General features: G+C 33.9%; 1 protein-coding gene across 1 annotated transcript in view; it reads right to left on the reverse strand.

Moving 5' to 3' along the window:
- Nucleotides 1-213: 213 nt before the first annotated feature.
- GNPDA2 (glucosamine-6-phosphate deaminase 2) overlaps nt 214-23014 on the reverse strand; it is a 30562-nt gene continuing 7761 nt past the window's right edge. The window contains exons 3-7 of the mRNA XM_078446151.1: nt 20870-20971; nt 18960-19142; nt 12744-12928; nt 6693-6867; nt 214-1234 (exon numbers count right to left, since the gene is read on the reverse strand). Of these exons, the coding sequence (XP_078302277.1) occupies nt 1173-1234; nt 6693-6867; nt 12744-12928; nt 18960-19142; nt 20870-20971 (707 nt within the window). The 3' untranslated portion in view covers nt 214-1172. The remainder of the gene's footprint in view (nt 1235-6692; nt 6868-12743; nt 12929-18959; nt 19143-20869; nt 20972-23014) is intronic.

The following is a 23014-nucleotide window of genomic DNA, read 5'->3' on the forward strand; positions in this document are numbered from 1 at the left end:
AGGTGCAAACAAAATATGCAGAAGGGAGCATTTTTTATTCCCCAAGGAGTGACTAAGAAATTATAGGTAGAATCATTGCCTTTTCACTTAGATCTCCCCAAATGCATGATGGCAACAAACAAAAATAAATGCAGGCTCAATACAACTATTAATGTTGGAATCTCTCAGATGTGTGTATTCAGTTTCACTTCTGGAAATAAAATTTAGATGGCATTTGTTTATTATAAGCTTTATTTGAATTAAAGATAGAAAACAATATAGTTTTATTTGCGGTTTAATGATGCAAGTTGTTAATGGCAATCTAAAATAGTTTACAGTAATTCCTTTTATATATACTTTATCATGTTATCTTTTTAGACATATAAGTAAGGAATAAAGCTAGTCATTTATGAAGTTTAACAATAATCAGAAAATTGTCTTCAAAAGAATTTCCTTAAGAGTGTTGCTAGGTATAAAGTTCATAATTGCCAAAATACTTATTAAAAGCATGAACCCAAGTCATTAAATAAAAATAAGAGCACATTTGTAAAAAAAGTGCTGTAGAAGGTGGTGCACAAAAATCATGCACTTATACATACTTTCCAAAAGGACGTAAACTGTACTTTTAGGCACTGTCATTTCTTCAGATTTTCTGTTCCAACAATATACAGCAGGACTTTTCATGTCCAGATGCCACTGCAGGAAGGGGACTAAGGCAACCACGTGCAGAAAAGCTTGTGTGTAATGCACAGAAAATACAAAGATTACATTCCAAAACTAAAGGTTTGCAATGATTTTTTGATACCTGAAAGGTGGAGTGTCTTTATGTGATTAAAAAATAAAATTCTTGAGAATGCCACCAGATTCATATGAATGATACTTGATGTGTATTCTTCACATTTAAAATGACTTGAAATTTTTAAACAGACATTTCATTTCTGCACCGTTTTATAGAGTGGCTGTGTGGCTTCTGTACTTTACAATAACAGCTATTTGTGAGAGCCAACTACTTCTCCTAAACCTTAGTATAAAATGGACACATTGTAAATATGGAATGTTTAACATATAGGTATTGGACTTCAAAAATGACAGTCTTCAAAAAATCCCCATGTTTTATCATATTGCATAGCTGAAAATTCATCTACTTATAAAAGTGTTCTGTTCATTCAAGCAGAATTTTGCTCCAATCTCCTTCAATTTCCTTCTTTCATACTGTATAGTGGATCCACAAGTTTATTGTGCACATGCATTAAACCTTAAAGAAAAAAAGCACAGTTCTAGTTTTATTTTTAATTTTGAATTATATCTCATTTACTTTAGAAACTAGAAGAGTTTATAAGACACAATAAGTATATCATTTCCTGTCTGATACAGAATAAAGTTTTATTGAAAAATGAAAATAGAAGTGTTCTATAATGGTTAGTTGTAACTACCTAGCAAACAGCAATTTACAGTATTTATGGAGCTGTAGATCTAGGATGTGTACAGATTCTTTGGGAGTAACCGGAAGTAGAAGCAGTTCTTGTCTTCAGAGCTTCAGTATGGCAAAAATCACAAATGTGAATACTGACTTGATGAATACACTTTAATTGTATCTGTAAGTGTGTTGAATTTGATCCTCTGGCATTTCCTCTACCAGACTCCAGCTAGGGACAGAACTGTTGTTACACTAGGATAGTATTACCCTATTCCTTCATCTGGAAAATTATTTTCCATTATTTTGGCGTGTGTGTCTACAGTAATAAGCCACACTGAAGGAAGTTAGTGAAAAAAAATCCAAGGTACTATTAAAAAGTTGGACAATCCAGGGGCGCCTAGGTGGCTCGGTCGGTTAAGCATCCGACTTTGGCTCAGGTCATGATCTCACGGTTCGTGGGTTTGAGCCCCGCGTTGGGCTCTGTGCTGACAGCTCAGAGCCTGGAGCCTGTTTCAGATTCTGTGTCTCCCTCTCTTTCTGCCCCTTCCCCACTTGCACTCTGTCTCTGTCTCAAAAATAAATAAACGTTTAAAAAAAAAAGTTGGACAATCCATATTTAAACGTTAACAAAAGAGTTAAACTTAGAATACAAGAAAAAATAGAGCAGTCAGTACTGAGCCATCTCTGACTCCCAAGTGCTGAGAATTGGAAGCTGCCCACCTGGCAGAAATCAAGTACAGCCCCAACTCTTAGGATGTAACAGAGCTAGAGACGGTTCAAGGAGTCTTTGAATCTCCCACATTAATATACAAATGTGTGTGAGCATGTGTGCATTTTTTTCTGAGGACAGTCTCTTCACCAGATTTTCAAAGTGGCCCATGACCCAGAAAGTGAAGAGCCATGACATGAACCCTGGTTTTTCTTTTTGCTCTTAACCCCTACCTTCCATTTTGCTTTAAAATTTTTGGAGTATAATCTGCCTGGCTGGCTCAGTTGGGAAGAGCAGGTGAGTATTGATTTCAGGGTTTAGTTCAAGCCATACGTTGGGTGTAGAGATTAAAAAAAAAAAAAGTATAATCTAGCCCTGTTTTATCAATACACTTTAATGGTTCTCTGTTCTATTAACAGGAACTTTTTCTGCTGCTTTGTTAGCTCTTCCTTACATTTGTGCTATTGCTTTTGCCATTTCCTCCCAATCTAAATGCTACTATCCATTTTCTGGGGCTTTGAATCCTATCAAGTTAGAAGTTAAACTATGCTATTTAACTCTTTCTCCTTATTTAATATCCTTTGGACTTCATGGGGTTATTTATAGAATTCACTGCTTAGATGGTTTCATAGTCTTGTGTTCTCCCATCTATCTACCTATCCGACTATCCACCATTTATCAAATGCCTCCAGTATACCAAGCAAACTTCTAGACAGTGAAATCATGCAGTGAAAAAAACTTAAGTCCCCACCTCTATGGAGCTTTTATTTTAATGAAATACATTTTATTTTCTCAAATCACTTAATGAGCCAACTTTTTATGATACTGAGTCACCTACTTGCAGATAGGGATACTTGTTACATTTCTTTTTGCTAACACTATGGGAGACTATGTATTTGAAGGCACTTAAGCCCCTTGGCTGATGACACTAATTGGTAAATATACTTTTATGTTTACCAAAAATATACACTAAAAGGTAATGTGTATAGTGCAGAAGAAATATTTGCTAATAAAAACTATCAGATGATATCTCCTATTTAAAATAGGATTTAACTGAAAAGTTTAATTCAACAACCAATATGTAAAGAGCAGTAAAATGGGGACTAGAGAAAGCCAGGAGGAGAGGGAACAATAAAGACAAAGGTAATTTTAGCCACTTTGTTCAGAAGATGTATTCTCTTATGGAGAAGTAGCTATAATAAGGTTCATTCTACTTGATACAATTCATCTATCATTTACTTACAGCTTTGATCATGGAGATAATACATTAGAGACTTAAAACACAAAACAAAATAAACAAAAGTTCAACTCTATAAGATTTAACTATATATTGGCTGTAACTTTTAAACTTAAGGCTGTTTCCAAACTAGAAATTATTTTGAAAATTTTATTACTTGCATTTTGGAGGACACAAAGAATTTACTATGACCTAAGGTTAAACTGACAACTTTCAATACAAGAATTTGATAGAAACAAACCATTGCTATTTAAATCAGTAACAGACAAAAATAAATTGAATACTAAAACGTATAGACTTCCTGACATGTTGCCAGAAGAAGTGAAATGTCATAGATTCTAAATGTCAGTTTTATGGTTTTGGCTCAATCTGAACTCATTCAACCTCTGTCAATCTATTGGAGCAGGGCCTACAAAGGATGAAGCCAAAAAAATGTTCACTATGATGATGATGTCTTGAAAATATATTCTCTTAACATAAAATAAGCTTTATATAAAATTAGCAAAAACAAATCAGAAAACATTCAATATTAAACTATATTTTCCTGTGATTTACTGCTATCTTTTAAAAGGTATACCTGTATACTGAAATAAACTTCCATTAACTAATGATTTTTATTTTAGATGCAGTTAACCTAGATTTTCATAGAGAGCTAAATAATTAGAACCCTTTTAGGCACTTTTTAGTGATGGTAGAAGAAAGAGTAGTGATGTGAACACAATACGAAGAATTATAGACGGTAACCACAAGATTCATATTCTCCAGTACATCTTGAAGTGATAGAATAACTCAATGAAGATATGGAAAATATATAAAACTACATTTGAATATGCATAAATCTATGAATATTCAGTTCTACCCTGTATTAAAATACCGTACTATGAAATGAGGTCTGATATAGCCTGAACAAGATCTCAGTTCCATTTTTCTCCATATTGGAGGCACACTGACTGAGGCTGATACCCTGAACCTCTTCAGAAATATATGCAGCTCCCCTGAGGTACAAAATACAGTGTCTTCAAAAGAGCAGTGCAGTGATTCTCTCATAGTCTACACTTCAAGATGTTTCAGAAGAACTTAACAATCTGATAGATGAATTAAAAGAACAAAATATATATAATCACCTACCTCCTGTCTGTTTTAAATTACCTTTAAAATAGGTCGGAAGCAATTATTTTAGTATGAAAACTAAAATTGCTTTTGGAAGCAGTTGTTATAGTATGAAAACAACCCAAACAAACAGAAATATGGTTTAGATAGCCAATTTATACCTATCCTATGAGGCAGCGTAAGAGTGGACAAAAGCCTAGACTCCAGATAAGCGTGGTATCACTTAACCCGCTCTACCCACATACAAACTGACTTTGGGTGACAATATCTATATTAAGCCTGTGAACTCATCTATAAATGGGATTATATAAGAGTATCCACTTCATAGAATTGTGCAAATTAAGTAAATCAAGTATAATCCATTTAGAATAGTGACTGGTCATTTAATTATTATAGGCTATTGAGTATTTCATTAAATATTTGCTTCACATAAAATGTAAACTTTTTCTATAAAAAACAAATGGAGAAAGTCTGATAAGCACAGGGGTTTGAGGATTGCTGGTATATTAAAATATGAGAATGTTAAAAAGAATCTCCTTAAAACTGGCATTAAATAAAATATGTGGATAATGGGGATTCCTCCTGTTAATTTTTTCAAGGAGTCTAGTATTTGTAATGAAATCCAAAAGACTACATACATGGGTAAAACTCCATCCAAGAGCTCTGTCATATTCACAACTCATGACAGATATTTCTGCTTTTACCTGCTAACTTATTAAACAGAAATTTTTCAGTTTAATTTGATATCTGTGTGGCTTGGCAAAAAAAAAGTAATTTTGATGAAAATATAAATACTGGCAATAATAAGGAAATGTTTAAGTGAATTATGATACATCTACTTGACTATTATATAGTCATTAAATTTACTTTTGAAGATTATTTAGTAAAATAGGAAAATGCTCACAACAGTTAAGTACAAATAGAAACCATATAAACATCAAAATTGTGTTTGTTTACTGTTCATCCAACTTCCATCATTTGTGCATCACCTTCAAGATTTCTGCCACATTCACACATTTACATGAACTATAGAGTTAATTTAAAAATTTCCTTTAAATTGACATAAGTTACATACTATATTTCATGAATGAGACACTGAAGACTATAAGACACACATTATTTTATGTACCATTAAGAAAAAAAATGCTACCAGTAACTGACAGTGACACGAATTTTAAACACATCCCAGTTTCAGACAAAACAGATGAAAAAAGATGTCTTAGAGGCAATAAAATATGGTAACTTCTTTAGCCCTGTCAAAGCAATTATATTCATGAAATATAGGTTTGATTGGTTCAGTATATTTTTCCTAATACATGTTAAATAAATACCTAGTTACTAGCGTAAGAAAATTAAAAATACATATTCATTCATGTAATAACAGTATTACACATAACTACATACTTTGTGAATTACTGACATGTGTGTGTCTCTATATATATGACCAGTTATATTTTCGTATCAGCTACAGGTACTTTATAAAGAGCACCTATTTATACAGCTTTTCATGTGTATATGTGGAATTCACTCTTAAGCAGAGAACGGGTTCTAAACAGTATAGTCCTTGAAAACCTGTTAAATCACCCATTACATCAAGCACTTGTGGTTTCATGTATAAAACCTGGTACAGCAAGGTTTAAGAATTACTGAACTAGACTGCAGGAAGAGTCAAAAGGAAAATCTACATGCAGAAGTCTGGGCAGTCAAACCCTGCTTACTTGCAGAGTTTATTCCATACTGTTGACACAGAACCATTATAACTACATGGGAATAATTTGAATTTGTGAAGATTAGATGAGATAGTGGGTGACCCAACCTATCTGCTGATTAGGTTCCATTTTAAACATAGCTTGGCGAGGAAGATGGAACAGGGAAACAATGGAAAAATCAGAACATATATACATTTCCTTTTGGGTTATTTAATTTTGCATATACAATTATGAAAGTAAATATTTTATTAAATTTGGATTCAAGAAAAATATTGTTCACTGAAAATACAGATTGAAGAGATTCTCTTCATGAAAAAAATAGGAAAATATTCTGAAAGCAACTATTATCTGCAGTGAGACTTTTCTATTTTCCTTAAAAAAAAAAACAAAAAAAAACCTGGCTAGTGTGTTGGTAAAAAGCCAGTTTTCAATAGGCACAGTGCAGGATGTAACTCCACAGTCTCATTAGGTTTTAACTGTCATCTATAATGGAACGTTCTCACAATCTGCTTCTGAAATTTCAATGCTCACCTTTAAAGTATTTCACAGTTTTAACTCTTAATTCTAAAGTAGCATCTTCATCACACACAAAAATAGTTCGGGGATGCTGCTGGAAAGCGGAAACAGTCCACATGTGATTTACTCCTTCTTCTATTGCTTTGTAGAGAGCAAATGCCTTGTGTGCACCTGTTATGAGGATCATTACCTGGAAAATCATGACCATTACATATTAATTCTTAAAACATGTTTCAAATGACAAAAAAGCTTTTTTTTTTTTTTTTTAAGAAACAAAGATGCTAGCACCAATATTCTTCTGAAGGCAAAACAAAAATAAATAGCTACATATTTCTTCACAGTTCAAGAGTTTTATTTCTGTTCAAGATAAAAGGAAAGCATAAACTGTATCTCTCTTCTGGTTTATGAAAGTAAAATAGTATCTTATTATAGAGTATTGCTGAATATACCATAATGCATAGTTATTAATATATTAAATACTGACGTGCAGAAGAGACCTGGGAGAATGAAGAAGAAAGGAAAGGGCTGTTTTGCAAAAGCAGAATTACAAGTCAGCAAAGAATTTATATAACCAAGAATGATATACCAATTGCTCTAGTCCAGACAAGCAATACAGTAGATATTACTTTGAAAGTAAGAGAAAGAAGCCTAAAGACTATTTCATTGAACATGTGCTATCTAAAGTTGTCTTGAAACAAAAACTAGATTTAAAAAAAGGATTAGGGATCTACTGAAATGCAAGAACTGCCCTTCAGGCACACATGACTGAGAATACCCTTATGAACTATAGAAAATCCAAGCTCTTGGTCCCCAATTCCTACAACCTATAATTCAAAGAACATGTGCAAATGAAAGTGGCTATGCATCAGAATGAATCCCTATCATTTTTAGCACTAAATCAATCCTATTTTGTAAGTTAATCTAAACAATATATGTAATCTTTTAAACATGACTTTTTCTCACTGGAATGGTTAACTAAAAAATGAATATTAAGGTGGTTTTAATTCAAAAATATTGTAACAACATAAAAATTCTGCTTTGCCTATTTTAAAACCACACTTCTAAACTAGGAAGAAATTAAAGATTAATGAAACAGATACTATACTCATTTTATCAAGATTTAATACTTTTCATTTTGAAGCTATACATACTCATTACTATTAGAGCCCATGAACTGAGAGATATGTATGAATTTCTACAAATGTTCTTACTGAGATTTCTTGTTCTTAAGTACAAAGATCTAGGCTAGTGGAAAATTCATCACATAAAAGCTTTTGTTTTTTTAAACAAAAACTGTATTTGATATAACAAGGTAAGCATAACACAGATTAACAGATTTGTTAATTAGTTTTCCCTGCTGGATATTAACCAGTGTTTTGTACTGTTTTGTTTCTTAAGAGTAATATATGTGTTATAGAGGCATTAAAAAAAAATACACGTTCTTTGTTTCATCCTGTCTTTCAATTTATAATCTTTGGAGTTAGGACCCAGGAACCAGGGTCCCCTAAGTGATTATTAAGCAATCTGGCAGAAGTCCTTAGACTAACACCTGAGAAGTCTCTACCAAGTTTCTTTCATGCTTTCTTAAATCTAGTGATTACAGCATAAAGGATACTTTCTCAAGTTTTATTTTAAGACACCGTCAAAATATGATTTGGTGGTTACAAAGTTCAAACACTGAACTTAGCACTTTCCTTGAATTACCTCATTTATCTCCTCAAAACAACAGCATGAGATACTGTTCTTATTCACATTTTACAGAAAATGAAATAGAAGCACAGATATTCTGTAACTTGCCCAATATTCCTGTAAGACTAAGATATAAACAAGTCTTATTCCAGGGTCTATATTCTTAACTACATTAGATTGTCTCTTGAGAAATAAGGAAACTGTTAAAAGGTCTGCCAATTAGACAATATGAGCTAACTGTCATTACTGAAGCAAATAATGTAAAATAGTAATGGGAGAAGTGGCAACAAATTTCTATGTTGAATGTATACTGTGAAAAAACAAAGACAAACATTTACCAATGAGTAAGGGTAAATACACAGTATTATGAAAAGAGTGAAATGAAAGGAAGCTGCTGAACGTCCGGTGTGGGATGAAGAATTACTCATTAGTGTGTGTGCAAGCCTAAGACATACATAACTTTTAACTGAGAATTAAGAAATATCTAGAAGAAATGAAAAAAATATTGCTCTCGGAATGTAATTTGATGGTGGTATGTGATTAGTTTTACTCTACGCACTCCAGTATTCTCAAGGAAAGTATTTCTCACGTGAAAAAGCTTTAGAGTAGCTCCTATCTGAAACCAAGTCTTTAAAGATAAGCAGGAAAGCTCCACACAGGGGGCATGTCAGACAGTTATGGGGTGGTCAGTAAAAAGCTAGAAATTTGATAAGGCTGGAGTATAGGAAAATGAAAGGAAATGCTTGAACACTGGTGGAGATCTGATAATACAGAATCTTTTTATGGCAGAGAGGCTAGGCTTCATTTTTTGATAGAATAATAGGGCATCAGAGACTCTTAATTACATAGGTAAGTAATAAACTGAACTATGGTTTTGAAAAAAATAATTCAGAGTGTAACACACAGAACGTGATAAAGAATGGACATAGCCATGATTTAGAATGGGTTTGCAATAATTCTTGAAAAAACTGATATAGGCTTAATAGGCAGTGGTGATGGAGGGAGGGCAGGATCCTTATTTACCTTTAAGTAGTTTATTAAATAGTTGGAATTTGGTGACTCATTAGATGTAGAGAAGATGCTGAGAATGACCCACGTTTCAAGCTCAGATAATCTTCATGGTGAGTGCTGTTATTCACCAAGAGAGGGAATATTTAGAAGGGAAAGGCAAATTTGGTAGAAAGATAAATTTAAATTTTGGACAGTGTAAGTATATAAGGAGTCTTTAAACATCTCGATGTCAGCTAGAAGTTGGAAATATGAAACTTGAACCTTCAGAAAGTTAAGATAAAGATATGTATTATTATTACTGTACTGAGAGTACTTTATCTTTTTGGAATAGTAATAAAACTACAGAAAGAAGGTTACAAAGAGTTACTGCTGTTGAATTAAAAAAAAAAAAAAAAAAAAAAAAAAAGTCTTGCTCTAAAGCATGCAGAGTGGATATACAGTTCCAGGATGAAACCCTAGGGAACAACAATATTCAAGACGCAGATGAAGGAAGAACAGCCTGGGAAGCAGACTGAGAAGGAATGCTCAGAAAGAAAGAAGAATGCTAGAGTTTTATGATGGAAGGAATGGTCAACAGTCGTAGATGATGAAAAGACACTCAGTTGGACCAGAACTGCAGAGAAGATGCCAGTTTTAGCAATGAAGAAATCATTGGTGACGTCAGTGATTTCTAGTAAAGCAACAAAATCAAAAGCAGATTCTTAAGTTTTATTAGTTTTTCTTATGTCATCTTAAGAATAAATATCTAAAGCATTACAATAATATATAACAAATATAAATGTTACAACGGTGAAAAAAATTTATCTTTTCTTTTGAAATTACCTTTAGAACATATGACAATATCTTTAAATATACGTCAGTAAAAACAAATTTGAATCCTTTGAAGGCAGATTTAGCTTTTGACAAAGAGCCAAAAGTCAATAAAAATCAGATCTGATGGTTCAAGTAAATAACCAAGCTGTGGATAGAACTAACCTTGTCTAACATGAATCATGAACATAATGCATTAAAACTATTTCCCAAAGTTATTAAATACTTATTATATTGCGGGCATTGTAAGGTACTAGATATATATGACCTATAAACTCACAGGATTGTAAGTTAGTAAGAAAAAGATATTAAACCAGTAAACATACAAGAACAATCAGAAATTGTGAAAAGTGCAAATAAAGGAAAAGAACAATGGTCTGAGAGAAAATAGAAAAAAGTAACTCTGATTATGAGGATTATGGTTAAGAAAGGGGTTTCTGAATGTTGAAAACTGCAAGGTGCCATTTCAGCTAAGCAAAGTCCAGAGAAGTAGAGCATTTCACACACACCATTAGTGTGAAGGCCTCAAGCCAAGGAAAGAGTGATAAAGTAGTGAAGGGTGTGGTTCCTTATCTAGTTGACAATTCCCAATCTTAAAGAAACCTGTAATAACTTCCAGGGTGTCACCTCCAGGGTGTGTACAGAGGTCTTCATTAACCGAGTTGCCAAAATGAGGCTGCTTAGTGATGAACTAATTAACCACTAAGGAATTTACTTTCCTATTCAAATGTACTTTCCATTTAACAGTAGCATCTGCCCCATACATTGATTCAAAGTTCTACTAAGTGTATTTTTAAATTTTTTTAAATTTTTTTTTACATTTATTTATTTATTTTTGAGAGACAGAGAAAGAGCACAAAGCAGGAGATGGGCAGAGAGAAGGAGACACAGAATTAGAAGCAGGCTCCAGGCTCTGAGCTGTCAGCACAGAGCCTGACACAGGGCTCGAACTCACAAACTGCGAGATCGTGACCCGAGCCGAAGTCGGACGCTTAATCGATTGAGCCACCCAGGCGCCCTTAAGTGTATTTTTTTAAATATTTTATTTTTAAGTAATCTCTACACCCAACGTGGGGCTTGCACTCACAACCCTGAGACTAGAGTCGCATGCTCTACTGACCAAGCCAGTCAGGCACTCCTTAAATGTATTTGTTCTTAATGAAACTGAAATTGAAGAGCAGCTTACATCACAGCTAATACCACTGGCAAATGAAAATCTGTACACATTAAGCTCCTTAAAATTAAACGTAAGAAAATCATTAAGTACCATGACATGATATTTATTTCAAAAGAATGCTATAAAAATCAAAGTACTAAGGCTCCTGGGAAAATAATAGAGTCCTACAATAGTTCTGCCATAATGATTTATAATCATGCTGGGAGTGAAAATTGTGAGGTGAGTGAGTGGCATCATAAAATCTTGTTGGAAAAACTGACCAAAAGAAAATCAATACTTGAACAACCCTCTGGTCATTCTAAGAATTAAAGTAAGTACGTTGTAACTTTCATCTTATTAAATGGAAGAAATCTATTTGTATAACTTTCATATTTTAGAAATACAATTGCTCTAAAATCTTTTTTCAACTTATAAAATTTCAATCCTTAAAAGGCCTTTCTTCATATAGTGGAAGTGATAACTTCCACATGAAAAACTACATTTTGAATGACAGTTCCTAGGTGTACGTTAAAGTCTAGACATATTTACATTAAGATCATTTACTTACTCATCATAACTTTTCTGTACACTTTACTCAAAACCTATCCCATCTTGTTGCCACAAAAGAAAGGAATTTCCATATAATGTAGCCACTTAGAATCATGAGCTGACTATAATTTCTTCTGTTATTCTCAGGGAAGGAAATGAAAGCCCAATTAAAAATTAAAAAATTAGGGGGCGCCTGGTGGCTCAGTTGGTTAAGTGTCTGACTCTTGATTTTGGCTCAGGTCATGATCTTGCAGTTTGTGGGTGCAAGCCCATGTCAGGCTCTGTGTAGACAGTACAGAGACTGCTTAGGATTCTCTCTCTCAAAATAAATACACTTTAAAAAACATGATGGTTCTTTTAAAAAAAAAATTACAAAGGAGGGAAGGTCTGTGCAGAGTTCTTGTCTTTTTAAGTATACCAAATTTAGAACAGATCCAGCCTTAGACGGGTTCTTTTTCTGTTGGAAACTAACTGGCTATCCTCCTACAGTCAAGATGTACTTTACACTGAATTATCCCAAGCCTCCAAAATTATCTACAGCCTAGGGCTGTAACTAGCCTCATAGTCCTTTCACCAGATTATTTCACTTAGAAACAGACCATTTGATCAGTATAATTTTAGAAACTCAAACTGTAAGCAGTACTCCAAAAGGGATGGTACCTAATTCTTAGTTTACATAAGCTACAAAAACTTAATTTAGTTAAATTTTAAACACTGCAATGAGACTTACAGAAGCTACTGAAAGCTAGATAACAATTTACATTGTGAATAGGATGTAACCAAAATATCACTTATTTGGTGCTGTTATTTCCTACAAAATCTATAGACATCAAAGAATATTTAATTCTTACTTCTCTTGCATCCATCACTGTCCCCACGCCAACTGTTAGAGCCATAGTTGGCACCTTCGATAAATCTCCATCAAAATATTTAGCATTTGCCAAAATGGTGTCCATCGCTAGAGTCTTTAATCTTGTCCTTGACACTAAACTGGATCCTGGCTCATTGAAAGCGATATGGCCATCTGGACCAATTCCTTTTAAAAGAAGTATACATACACATATACACATAAAGTAAATAAGGTTTCCCAAAGTTCAAGTTGTTTTAAAGAGCAAAGTCATAAACACGCTCACCTTGTTTTATTTGATAGCCGAATATCTAATGCTGCATGAAAATATTTGTTCCTGTATTTGATTCAACAAGTATTTCAATGTTTTCCACATGCTTAGCACTGAGCAAGAATGATTGTAATAGCAGTAAAATTAAGTATTACCTTATATCAGCATAACACTTCACAGTTTATAAAGCATTTTTGCATCTCAACAACACATATTTAAAAATCTTTAAGATAGTCTTACTAGGCCTATTTATTTGCCTCATCTCCCCAACCTGTTTTTGAGCTCAAAAGAAAATTCTGGGGGTGCCTGGGTGGCTCAGTTGTTTTGAGGGTCTGACTTCAACTCAAGTCATGATCTCACTGTTCGAGAGTTCGGGCCCCACATCAGAGGCTCGCTGCTGTCAGCACAGAGCCCGCTTAGGATGCTTTGTCTCTGTCTCTGCCCTTCTCCCGCTTGCACTCTCTCAAAAAAAAACAAAGAAACTCTGGCATTCAAGGGTAATACATGACTTATTCAAGATAACAATTTAGTAAATACTGAGACAAAACTGAAATCTAAATCTTCTGATGCCTAACACAGTGGTGTTTAATACTTTAACTTGGCTTGGTTCTAGTCTAGATGGGGCAATTAACTACTGGACCTCCCTGTAGCAGTTTCCTCACTTACAAAAATGTCTAGAACGGATAATACTGGGCAGTAGTTTGCTTCAGACTTTTTTGACTAGAAATATATATGACACTGCAATCTAGTAGTACACATGTAAACACATAAACACAAACCAAAGTAATTAAAAACAAGAACGCATGAAACAATACTTACCCCTGCTAGGAGCCATTCTATTTAATTCTATTTCATTAGCAAAACACACAAAAGGGAAATGCTAAATGTGAATGACTATATTGATTTCATGACTTAATAATGGGTGACAACTACAACTTGAAAACACTGCTTTAAACAGACATACTGACAGTTCTAATATTCTAGGATCGCCTCTAAATAATAGATGGGAACATGACATTCTTTATTTGAATGAAACTGGAAGTAAATCTTTTTGTAAAATGAAGAATCTCTATAGCATGAATAAATCAAGTTTTACACATGGGTACTCTAATAGATTTCTGACAACCTCAATGAAAAAATAAACTCATACGTTCTGAGTCAAAATATCTGTTACATTTATATTCTTCATATTAACTTTAATGATAGATATGTGTATTTTACTGACTCTTAACCTACAAGTCTAACCAATTTCTCCCAGATTACAACAAAGCAAAAATGACAACAAATAACCTGGTTTTGATGGAAGAAATGAAATCTAAGGGAGCAGATATAAGCTACCAAAGCACTACATTCTAGAAATTTTTAATGTGGTGACCTAAAGTCTGACCTACATGTCAGTGACCTACATGTAGTGACCTACATGTGGTTAATATGTATGGACTTTTTCCATTAGTGTATATCTGCTTGTTAATAAAATTTTTAAATTAAAAATATGAATTTCTCTCTAGATTGGTAAAATTGTTCTGTTTCTCCTCTTAAGTGTACATCGGTGCAAATATTTACATTTTTCTATTTATGTATAAAGAAGAAAGGATAGAACCATGAAAATAAAAGTTCCAGAAAAAATAGGAAGTCCTCAAGGATCAACACCAGTGTTGTCAGTGGTGATGTGGGTCATACAAAAGTGTACAGTACGGCTGAAATTATCAGTAGTGTCAATACAGCCCCTTACTAACCAACAGTAACTATCAGAAATTGAGCTTCCTGATATATTTTAAAAGTGTTCAGAATGTTTCATAAAGCTTTATAAAACTTTCTTTAAAATAATCATGAAATGTAACAACCATGGCAAATTCTCAGTATTTAAGTCAACCTAATACATTAGCACCTTTATGAAATATCTCTAAAACCTCAGGATCTAGATTACATGCCTTTCCTATGTCCCTAAAGTTCTGTGGGGTAGAATGTAAATTTCACTGGAGTAAGGACTCTCTCTATAACCTTACTTACTTACTTAACTACTGTATCCTTACCTCTTAGAACAATACAGGACACATAGGAGGCCCTCAATAAATAATGGCTGAAGAGATGAACAGATGGTTGCTATTCTTTGGTATGCTCAGTATACTTTCTCCCTCCTCCTCCTACACTGCTCTGCTTCCCTCACAATGGAGGGGACCTTAATCTACTCTATATCTCTCTGAGGGAGGATGATTGTGGTCTAGTGATAAATACTTGTCCCCAGCTGAAACAATCAGAATTTCGCTCAGGAAATTCTGAAAATTGAGCAAGGATGCAGAAAAGAAAAAAGGTATCTAGAGCTGAGGTATTTGATGATAGCACTGCAGGAGAGGGTCCATGAGTTCCTACTTTGAAGATCTCAGGCTCCTTCATTCTTGTTCTTCCAAAGACTTGGCCGTTTCAACCCGTCTCCAAATTCTGTGAGTTAGCCTAGAATCATTCCAATGAATTCACTTTTGGTCCCAAAATAAGTCACAGTTACTTTCAAACCAAAGAATCTAATCATGTAACCAAAGAAGAAGGTTAAAGTTTTCCCCACTGTCTTATTTTTATTTTTTAAAACAGTACCTTAAAATAATTTTAAAGTTAGTAATACCTTTAGTTTATTTATAAAATTTCATATTTGTATATTTTATTGCTGGGGGTAGGTAAGGGATTGCACGACACACTTTGCTCTTTCTCTTAACAAATCTGTCGTCACAGAAAGAATGAGAACTTCAGAGATTATACATTTTCCTTTTTTCCTTTCTACTGAGGAAAGGGAATTCCTATTCTATTTACCAGGAGTAAGAAATGATGTGTTGATAGTCTTAAGCTCTTCTTATCCTACTATTTCAAATTCAGGTGTAAGGAATAGGAAAACCCATTTTGGCCTCAAGCCCAACCTGAAATCTCTAATCCAACTTTACCTTTATTAAGGCTGTTATTTTGATCCCATTTGGCTCAGTTCTTAGTGTTTTTATTAACCAACAAACCCTGGAACAAAAGAAGGGTAAGTGATAAGACCCAGATACCAAGCCTCATCTTGAAAATCCAATAACAAACCTAGATCAACAAAAGCAAAGAATCAAATGAGATTCTTTCATGAGTATACATCCAATAATAGGGTACCCCCAATAGGAAAAAGTTCAAAGAAAATGCAATAAGCTAACCCTCCTCCCTGTATACACAGAGTAATTATGTCCTTTGAATGGACCATGACATGACTACAGTGAAGATGTTAATGTAAGAGGAAGGAAATCATCTTTTTATATGTGTGTGTGTGTGTGTGTGTGTGTGTGTGTGTGTGTGTGTGTGTATGTCAGGGGAGAATGACTACAGGAAGCTTAAGAACAAAAATTGGTTAGAATACAGGTTCTTTCTAGAAGTAAGAGTCAGTCATAAACATAAATAACTATAATTTATACTCTATCTGTTCCAAATGGAAAACTAAGGTGACTTATAGTAAGGTAATATACCAAAATCTAAAAAGAAATGAGAAATGACTTAAAGCTATGGGGAAAGAAGAAAGTCTTACTAGAAATCTTTGATACGAGCTCGTGGGTGGCTCAGTCGGTTAAGCATCCGCTCCTGGTTTCAGCTCAGGTCATGATCTCATGGGCCGTGGGATCGAACCCCACGTTGGACTCTGAGCTGACAGCACAGAGCCTGCATGGGATTCTCTCTCCCTCTCTCTCTGCCCCTCCCCCACTCTCTCTCTCTCTCTCAAAATAAATAAATAAACCTAAAAAAATAAAAATCTTTGACAAGGGACATTCAACCTTACACATCACTTTAAGTTATAAATGCTTTCTGAGAAGCGGACAGAAAAAGAAAATGGAGTTTAGTTCTTATTTTCTCCCCCCAACCCCAGTAAATTCTATTTCCTAGCATTGAATCCCCAAGGGATTTGTCACATGGATCCTTATGTAAGGCAAATAAATTAACAGGAAAAAAGATATTCAAATGAAAAAGCAAACAAGATATTTTTCATTAAGCCATGTTTAATAATGAACCTCTAATAACTACCATGCCTTTTTGTATGATGGTAAATGAGTGCAAATATGTCTTGATATAACTAAAATATAGACACATTATGTATAATTATATTACAGTAATTAGGTATACATTATAGTAATTCTACTTGATTTTGGTATGTAGTTTAGAAAATATGAAGAATGCATGGGTAATGCATTCCTTCAACATTCCCCAATACAAACTGCCTTAGTCTTGATACTGACAAGTACAAATGGTAATTATCTCAGAATTAAGCCATATGGACAAAACTGGAATGCAAATGCTTTCCAGGAATACTGAAATATTAGCAAATTTTATTAAAACATAGATAACTTTCAATTTTGAAAAGCAAAACAGCCTAGCTTGGATTCTTGCTCAGAGAACAACCATCCCATCTATAACAGAAAGTAAATGACACTGGCTCTGCTATGTGGAGATAAAAATTTCCTCAAAGAGAAAATTTCAATCTCACTCAATACGCTGAGAAGTAACCCAGTAAAAAAGCAGGAAATTCAATAAACTACAGAACAATTATTTCAGTATCTACAGTTCAGAAAGAGAAGACTGATGTACCAACCACTATGCAAGATGTTTTACATGTTATAACATAGTTAGTTCTCACAAGTTTTGGAATGGTTAATATTAATTCCTGTTTTACAAATGACTTAATTATACTGAACTTCAATAAATTTCTCAAAGTCATACAGATAATAAGTGGCCAAAACAGAATGCAAATTTATGCCTGACTGTAATACCCAAATTTTCCCCAAGGGCAATCAACCACCTCAACCATACTTGCCCACCTCACCCATAAATTAACGTCAATGTACAGCTCTACTAAAGGTCTAATTCATGTACTTTTAAGCAATCTTCTAGTAAATTAAATATAAGATATATCCAGAGAACTTAATGTTAGCTTAGAGCTTTGGCATGTTTAATTGCATAATAAAAACTCTGGCAAAAATCAATTTTAGCTCCAGTTTAGTTGATGTTATTCTTATGGTAATTAATTAGCTGTCCCAGAGGCTTCATAATAATTACAGAAAACCATGTTGTCATTACAAAGAAAGACACTTCTGGAGCACGTTGGTGGCTCAGTTGGCTGAGCGTCCAACACTTGATATTGGCTTGGCTCAGGTCATTATCTTGCAGTCATGAGATCCAGGCCCACATCAGGCTCCACCACTTGGAATTCTCGCTCACCCTCTCTCTGCCCCTCTCCCTTCCCTACTTGCATGCACGCGAGTGGGCACACTTTCTCTCTCTCAAAATAAATAAACATTAAAGAAAAAACATTCCTCCTATTTTCAATGGTACGTCATGCACACACATGTGCACGCGTGCACATGTGTATATATTATATATGTATGTTTGTGTGTATATATATGTGTATATACATATATGTATACATACATATTTTAAGTGGAGTTTAGCCAATTAAACATTTATTTATTTGGAGTTTATAAAGATAATTATACAGCTTAGTTCATATTAACTAAAGGGTGATGATAAAGTCTTGTATCATTCTTAACTGACTTTTTAAGTGAGATGAAGCCATTTAAGTGATCAGTACAGAAATGCTAAAATCTATCTGTTCCACATGCAAACTTTTAGAGACTCAACCCTGTAATTTGGTAAGAAAGCTGAGCTGGAATTGTAAAGAAACTGTAAAAGGTAAGAATAGTATTTAGTTAAAGAAACAGCATGCATTTTGTAAGATGTGATTAATTGTGAATTCTACACAGATAATAGAAAAGTTTAGCAGGCATTGGGACTTATTTCTCAAGACATAATTTAAATAATTCTAACTTAGAACCTTAAGATTACTGTTGACGAAAATAAAAAATAAAAATCAGTACGGATATTATAGACAGTTACAGGTGTTGCCCGCATCACACAAAGGTAAGAGTAATGACAAAATGTTTTACATACCTCCAACAAAAAGGTCAATTCCTCCAGCTTCTTTTATTTTTTTTTCAAAAGCATCACATTCTGCTTGTAAATCTGCAGCATTCCCATCAAGGATATGAGCATTATTAGGATCTATATCAATATGCTTAAAAAAGTTATTCCACATATAAGAGTGGTAACTTTCAGGATGATTTCTGGGAAGTCCTAAATTAAAAGTTAATATATAAAAACGTAAGTATTTCTAGGAATAAATCCAAAGTTTGCTTTTCTGATTAAGCCACAGATGCTATTTAAAATATATAACTTTTCTACAACCATATTCAATTTAAAGGCATTTTTATGTGGAATATATGCTCATTATATTCCAGACATTGTATTAACCACCTTACACGTATGTATCAGTTCAAATAATTTGTACAACATCTATGGAAATACTGTTATCATTCCTATTTTATAGATGAACATCAAAAGCACAGAAAAATTAAGTAAACTTTCCCAAGGTCACACAGCTCACAGAGAGGCTGGAATTCAAACACAGAAGTCTAGTTCACATGCATTTAATCACCGTACTTCACTTCTCAAACACAGAAAATTTTACCAATGGAACTGATTTGTGTTAAGCTCCACAGAAATTAATCTGCCATACCTCTGAAATGTTGGTCTATGTTTCTAATCTATTCTTCCTGCATGCATGCAAAGTATACTGAATCCTAACAGTTCTTTGACTATCACTTGGGCTACCATTAAAAATGTATTCTTGTGTTTCCTGTTAAGCAAGTTAACAATGAATCATAAAATCTTCACAGCCATAAATATAAATACATTTATGTCTGAAAAATCTTTATTTTACTAATTATTTTTACATACATGGTACTCAATCCATCTCCACAAAACCAGTTTTAACTCTGCCTTAAGGAAAAAACAAAGAGGGGCGGGGGGAGGCAACCCTGGGTGGCTCAGTGGGTTAAGCTGAGGTCTTATTTTTCTTTATTGTCCATGTCATGTAGCACTATCAAACTGATTTCAATTTTATAAAACCTGTAAAAGAATCACATTTATAAAACAATAAAATCAAGACTCAGATGAAGTATCCAAAGCCAAGATCCCATTTCCCAGAAGTCATTTTACTTTATACATTTTAGCTAATACATGCTGAAGATAACACAAAATAAGACACAGAACCTCCAGTTAAAATCATAAAGGCTAAGGTTCCTCAGCTTAGGTTCCTTCAGCTCAGGTCATGATCTCATGGTTCATGAGTTTCTCATGAGTTTCAGAGATCCCCTGCACTGGGATCTCTGCTGTCAGCACGGAGTCCGCTTTGGATCCTCTGTCCCCCTCTCTCCGCACCTCCCCTGCTTGTACTCTCTCTCATAAATAAATAATAAAATATGAAAAAGAAAAAAAAAAGTAAGAACTGTGAAGGGACTGGCTCAAAGCTGCATGGCTGATAAGTGGCAGAGCCCAAGATGAATACAGATCTTCTGATTTCTAGTCCCATATTCCTTCTGCTATATCATGCTGGCATCACAAAAATACAGATTTTTTTAACGTTTTTATTTATTTTTGAGAGAGAGACTGACTGAGCACAAGCAAGGGAGGGGCCGAGAGAGAGGGAGACACAGAATCAGAAGCAGGTTCCAGGCTCTGAGCTGTCAGCACAGAGCCTGACTTCAGGCTCATACTCACGAACCGTGAGATCATGACCTGAGCTGAAGCTGGATGCTTAACCGAATGGGCCACCCAGGCGCCTCCCCCAAAAATATAGATGTTTTTAATATAAACCCCCAACCTCACCAAAAGGCAGTACGTTATCTTCTAGAAATAGTCATATTACATTCAAAACATAAATTCAAATAATGTATTAATTCTGAAACTATATTCTTTTTATTTAACATATTCAAATAATATATTCAAACAACACAGCTTACCTACATATTCATCCATGTTAAAGGTCTTCACATATTTAAAAGAAAGGTCTCCATTCTTGTGATATTCTATTAGTTTTTTATAACATCCTAATGGTGTACTCCCTAAAACAGATAAAGATTCCATTTTCTAACTTAACATGAAAAATATATTTTTTAAATATTTATATTAACTTTATTCTGTTAATGATTTCTAATTTACTAGGGAAGCCATTATTCATTTAAATACATATTCAATTAACAAATATTTTTTGAATTATACACACATTTGCAAAGTACCTTAAGGCTTAGTAAAGTAGAATTTGCTAAAGAAAACTAGAAATCTGTCAAAAGAAATCATAGTTTGGAAAATGATTCTAGAGTTGTTGAATATTTGGAAATAATGGATACTCCAAGATTAGAAACTTCTAGGAAGCATATGTGAATTAAAAGAAAAATAAACACCCCACCTTTTGAGAAAAAGCTTTTTTAGAGAAGGATCTGTAGCATGAATGATATATAAATAGGTCAAGTTGACCATTTAATGAAATCAAAAGGGAAACCAGAGCTAAATTTAAGTATTGCCTCCACTTTCAAAATAGACTCAGAACTTGGCAAGGACTCATTGAGGAACCTTAGCCTTTATGATTTTAACTGGAGGTTCTGTGTCTTATTTTGTGTTATCTTCAGCATGTATTAGCTAAAATGTATAAAGTAAAATGACTTCTGGGAAATGGGATCTTGGCTTTGGATACTTCATCTGAGTCTTGATTTTATTGTTTTATAAATGTGATTCTTTTACAGGTTTTATAAAATTGAAATCAGTTTGATAGTGCTACATGACATGGACAATAAAGAAAAATAAATTAAGCCACTTGAAGACAGCCTCTGTTTTTGAAATTGCTGTATTTTTTCATTTTAACTACAAATTGGAAGGGTAGATTGACTTCATCCGTAACAAGTGACCTGGCCCTCCCAATCCTAGCTGGAGTATTGATTAATTCCTAATCTATTCATCATCATAAAACAAATTATACAAAAAACAAAACAAAACAAAAACCAGCATGCACACAAAATTTCTGCTAAAGTGGCAGACAGAATATGACAGAAGTAATCAGTCTTCAACAAAAAAAAAATACAAAGCGAATTCTAGAGTAGTAAAAAGACTGCCTTTCACTTGAGATGAAAGAATAATACAAGTGGCTGCAAATAATACATCATATAGGTTCAGAGAACAGAAGCCTAAAAGAATTTCTTAAAACTAAAGAAAACATACTGTTTTCAACTCTAATTAATAATTTAATGGTCAAATTTTATAATTCCATCTCTAAGAACTATGGCCCTCTAATATAAAACTTATCTAACGGATGGATAAATTGCTTTTTTTTCTTCCTTTCTAGAAGCATAAACAAATCTGTGTTTGTTTCAGTGTCAGGAGAATAATTATAGGATTCCTTCCTTAACTTAAGAATATATGAATAAAAAAAGTAAGAAGTTGGGGCACCTGGATGGCTCAGTCAGTTGAGTGTCCGACTTCTGTTTAGGTCATGATCTCAGGGTTTTCCATTTAAGCCCCACGTGGGGCTCTGTGCTGACAGCTCAGAGCCTGGAGCCTGCTTCGGATTCTGTGTCTCCCTCTCTCTCTCTGTCCCTCTCTCACTCAACTCTTCCTCTCTCTCAAAAATAAACAAACATTAAAAAAATTTTTAATAAAAAAAAAAAAAAGAGGAGCGCCTGGGTGGCTCAGTCAGCTAAGCCTCCAACTTCGGCTCAGGTCATGATCTCGTCGTGGTTTGTGAGTTCGAGTACTGTGTTGGGCTCTGTGCTGAGAGCTCAGAGCCTGGAACCTGCTTCAGATTCTGTGTCTCCCTCTCTCTCTGCTCCTCCCCTGCTCACTCTCTGTCTCTGTCTCTCAATAATAAATAAATGTTAAAAAAAACTAAAAAAAAAAAGTCACAATGGTGATGACAAAAAAATAACACGTTCACTTTCTAGTTTTTAATCAAAGTGGCTGAAGAAAAAAATAATGAAATATATGGTACATAGTGAACTGGTTAAAGAGACTTCATTTTAGTGTCCACTTTGCAAAATTTACTAACATAATTATTATCAAGTGTTTACTATGATTCAGATAAAACAAAGATTAAAACTGTTTCTATCCTAAAAAAA

The sequence above is a fragment of the Panthera onca genome, chromosome B1, assembly GCF_046562875.1.
Source record: "Panthera onca isolate mPanOnc1 chromosome B1, mPanOnc1 haplotype 2, whole genome shotgun sequence".
NCBI lineage: Eukaryota > Metazoa > Chordata > Mammalia > Carnivora > Felidae > Panthera > Panthera onca.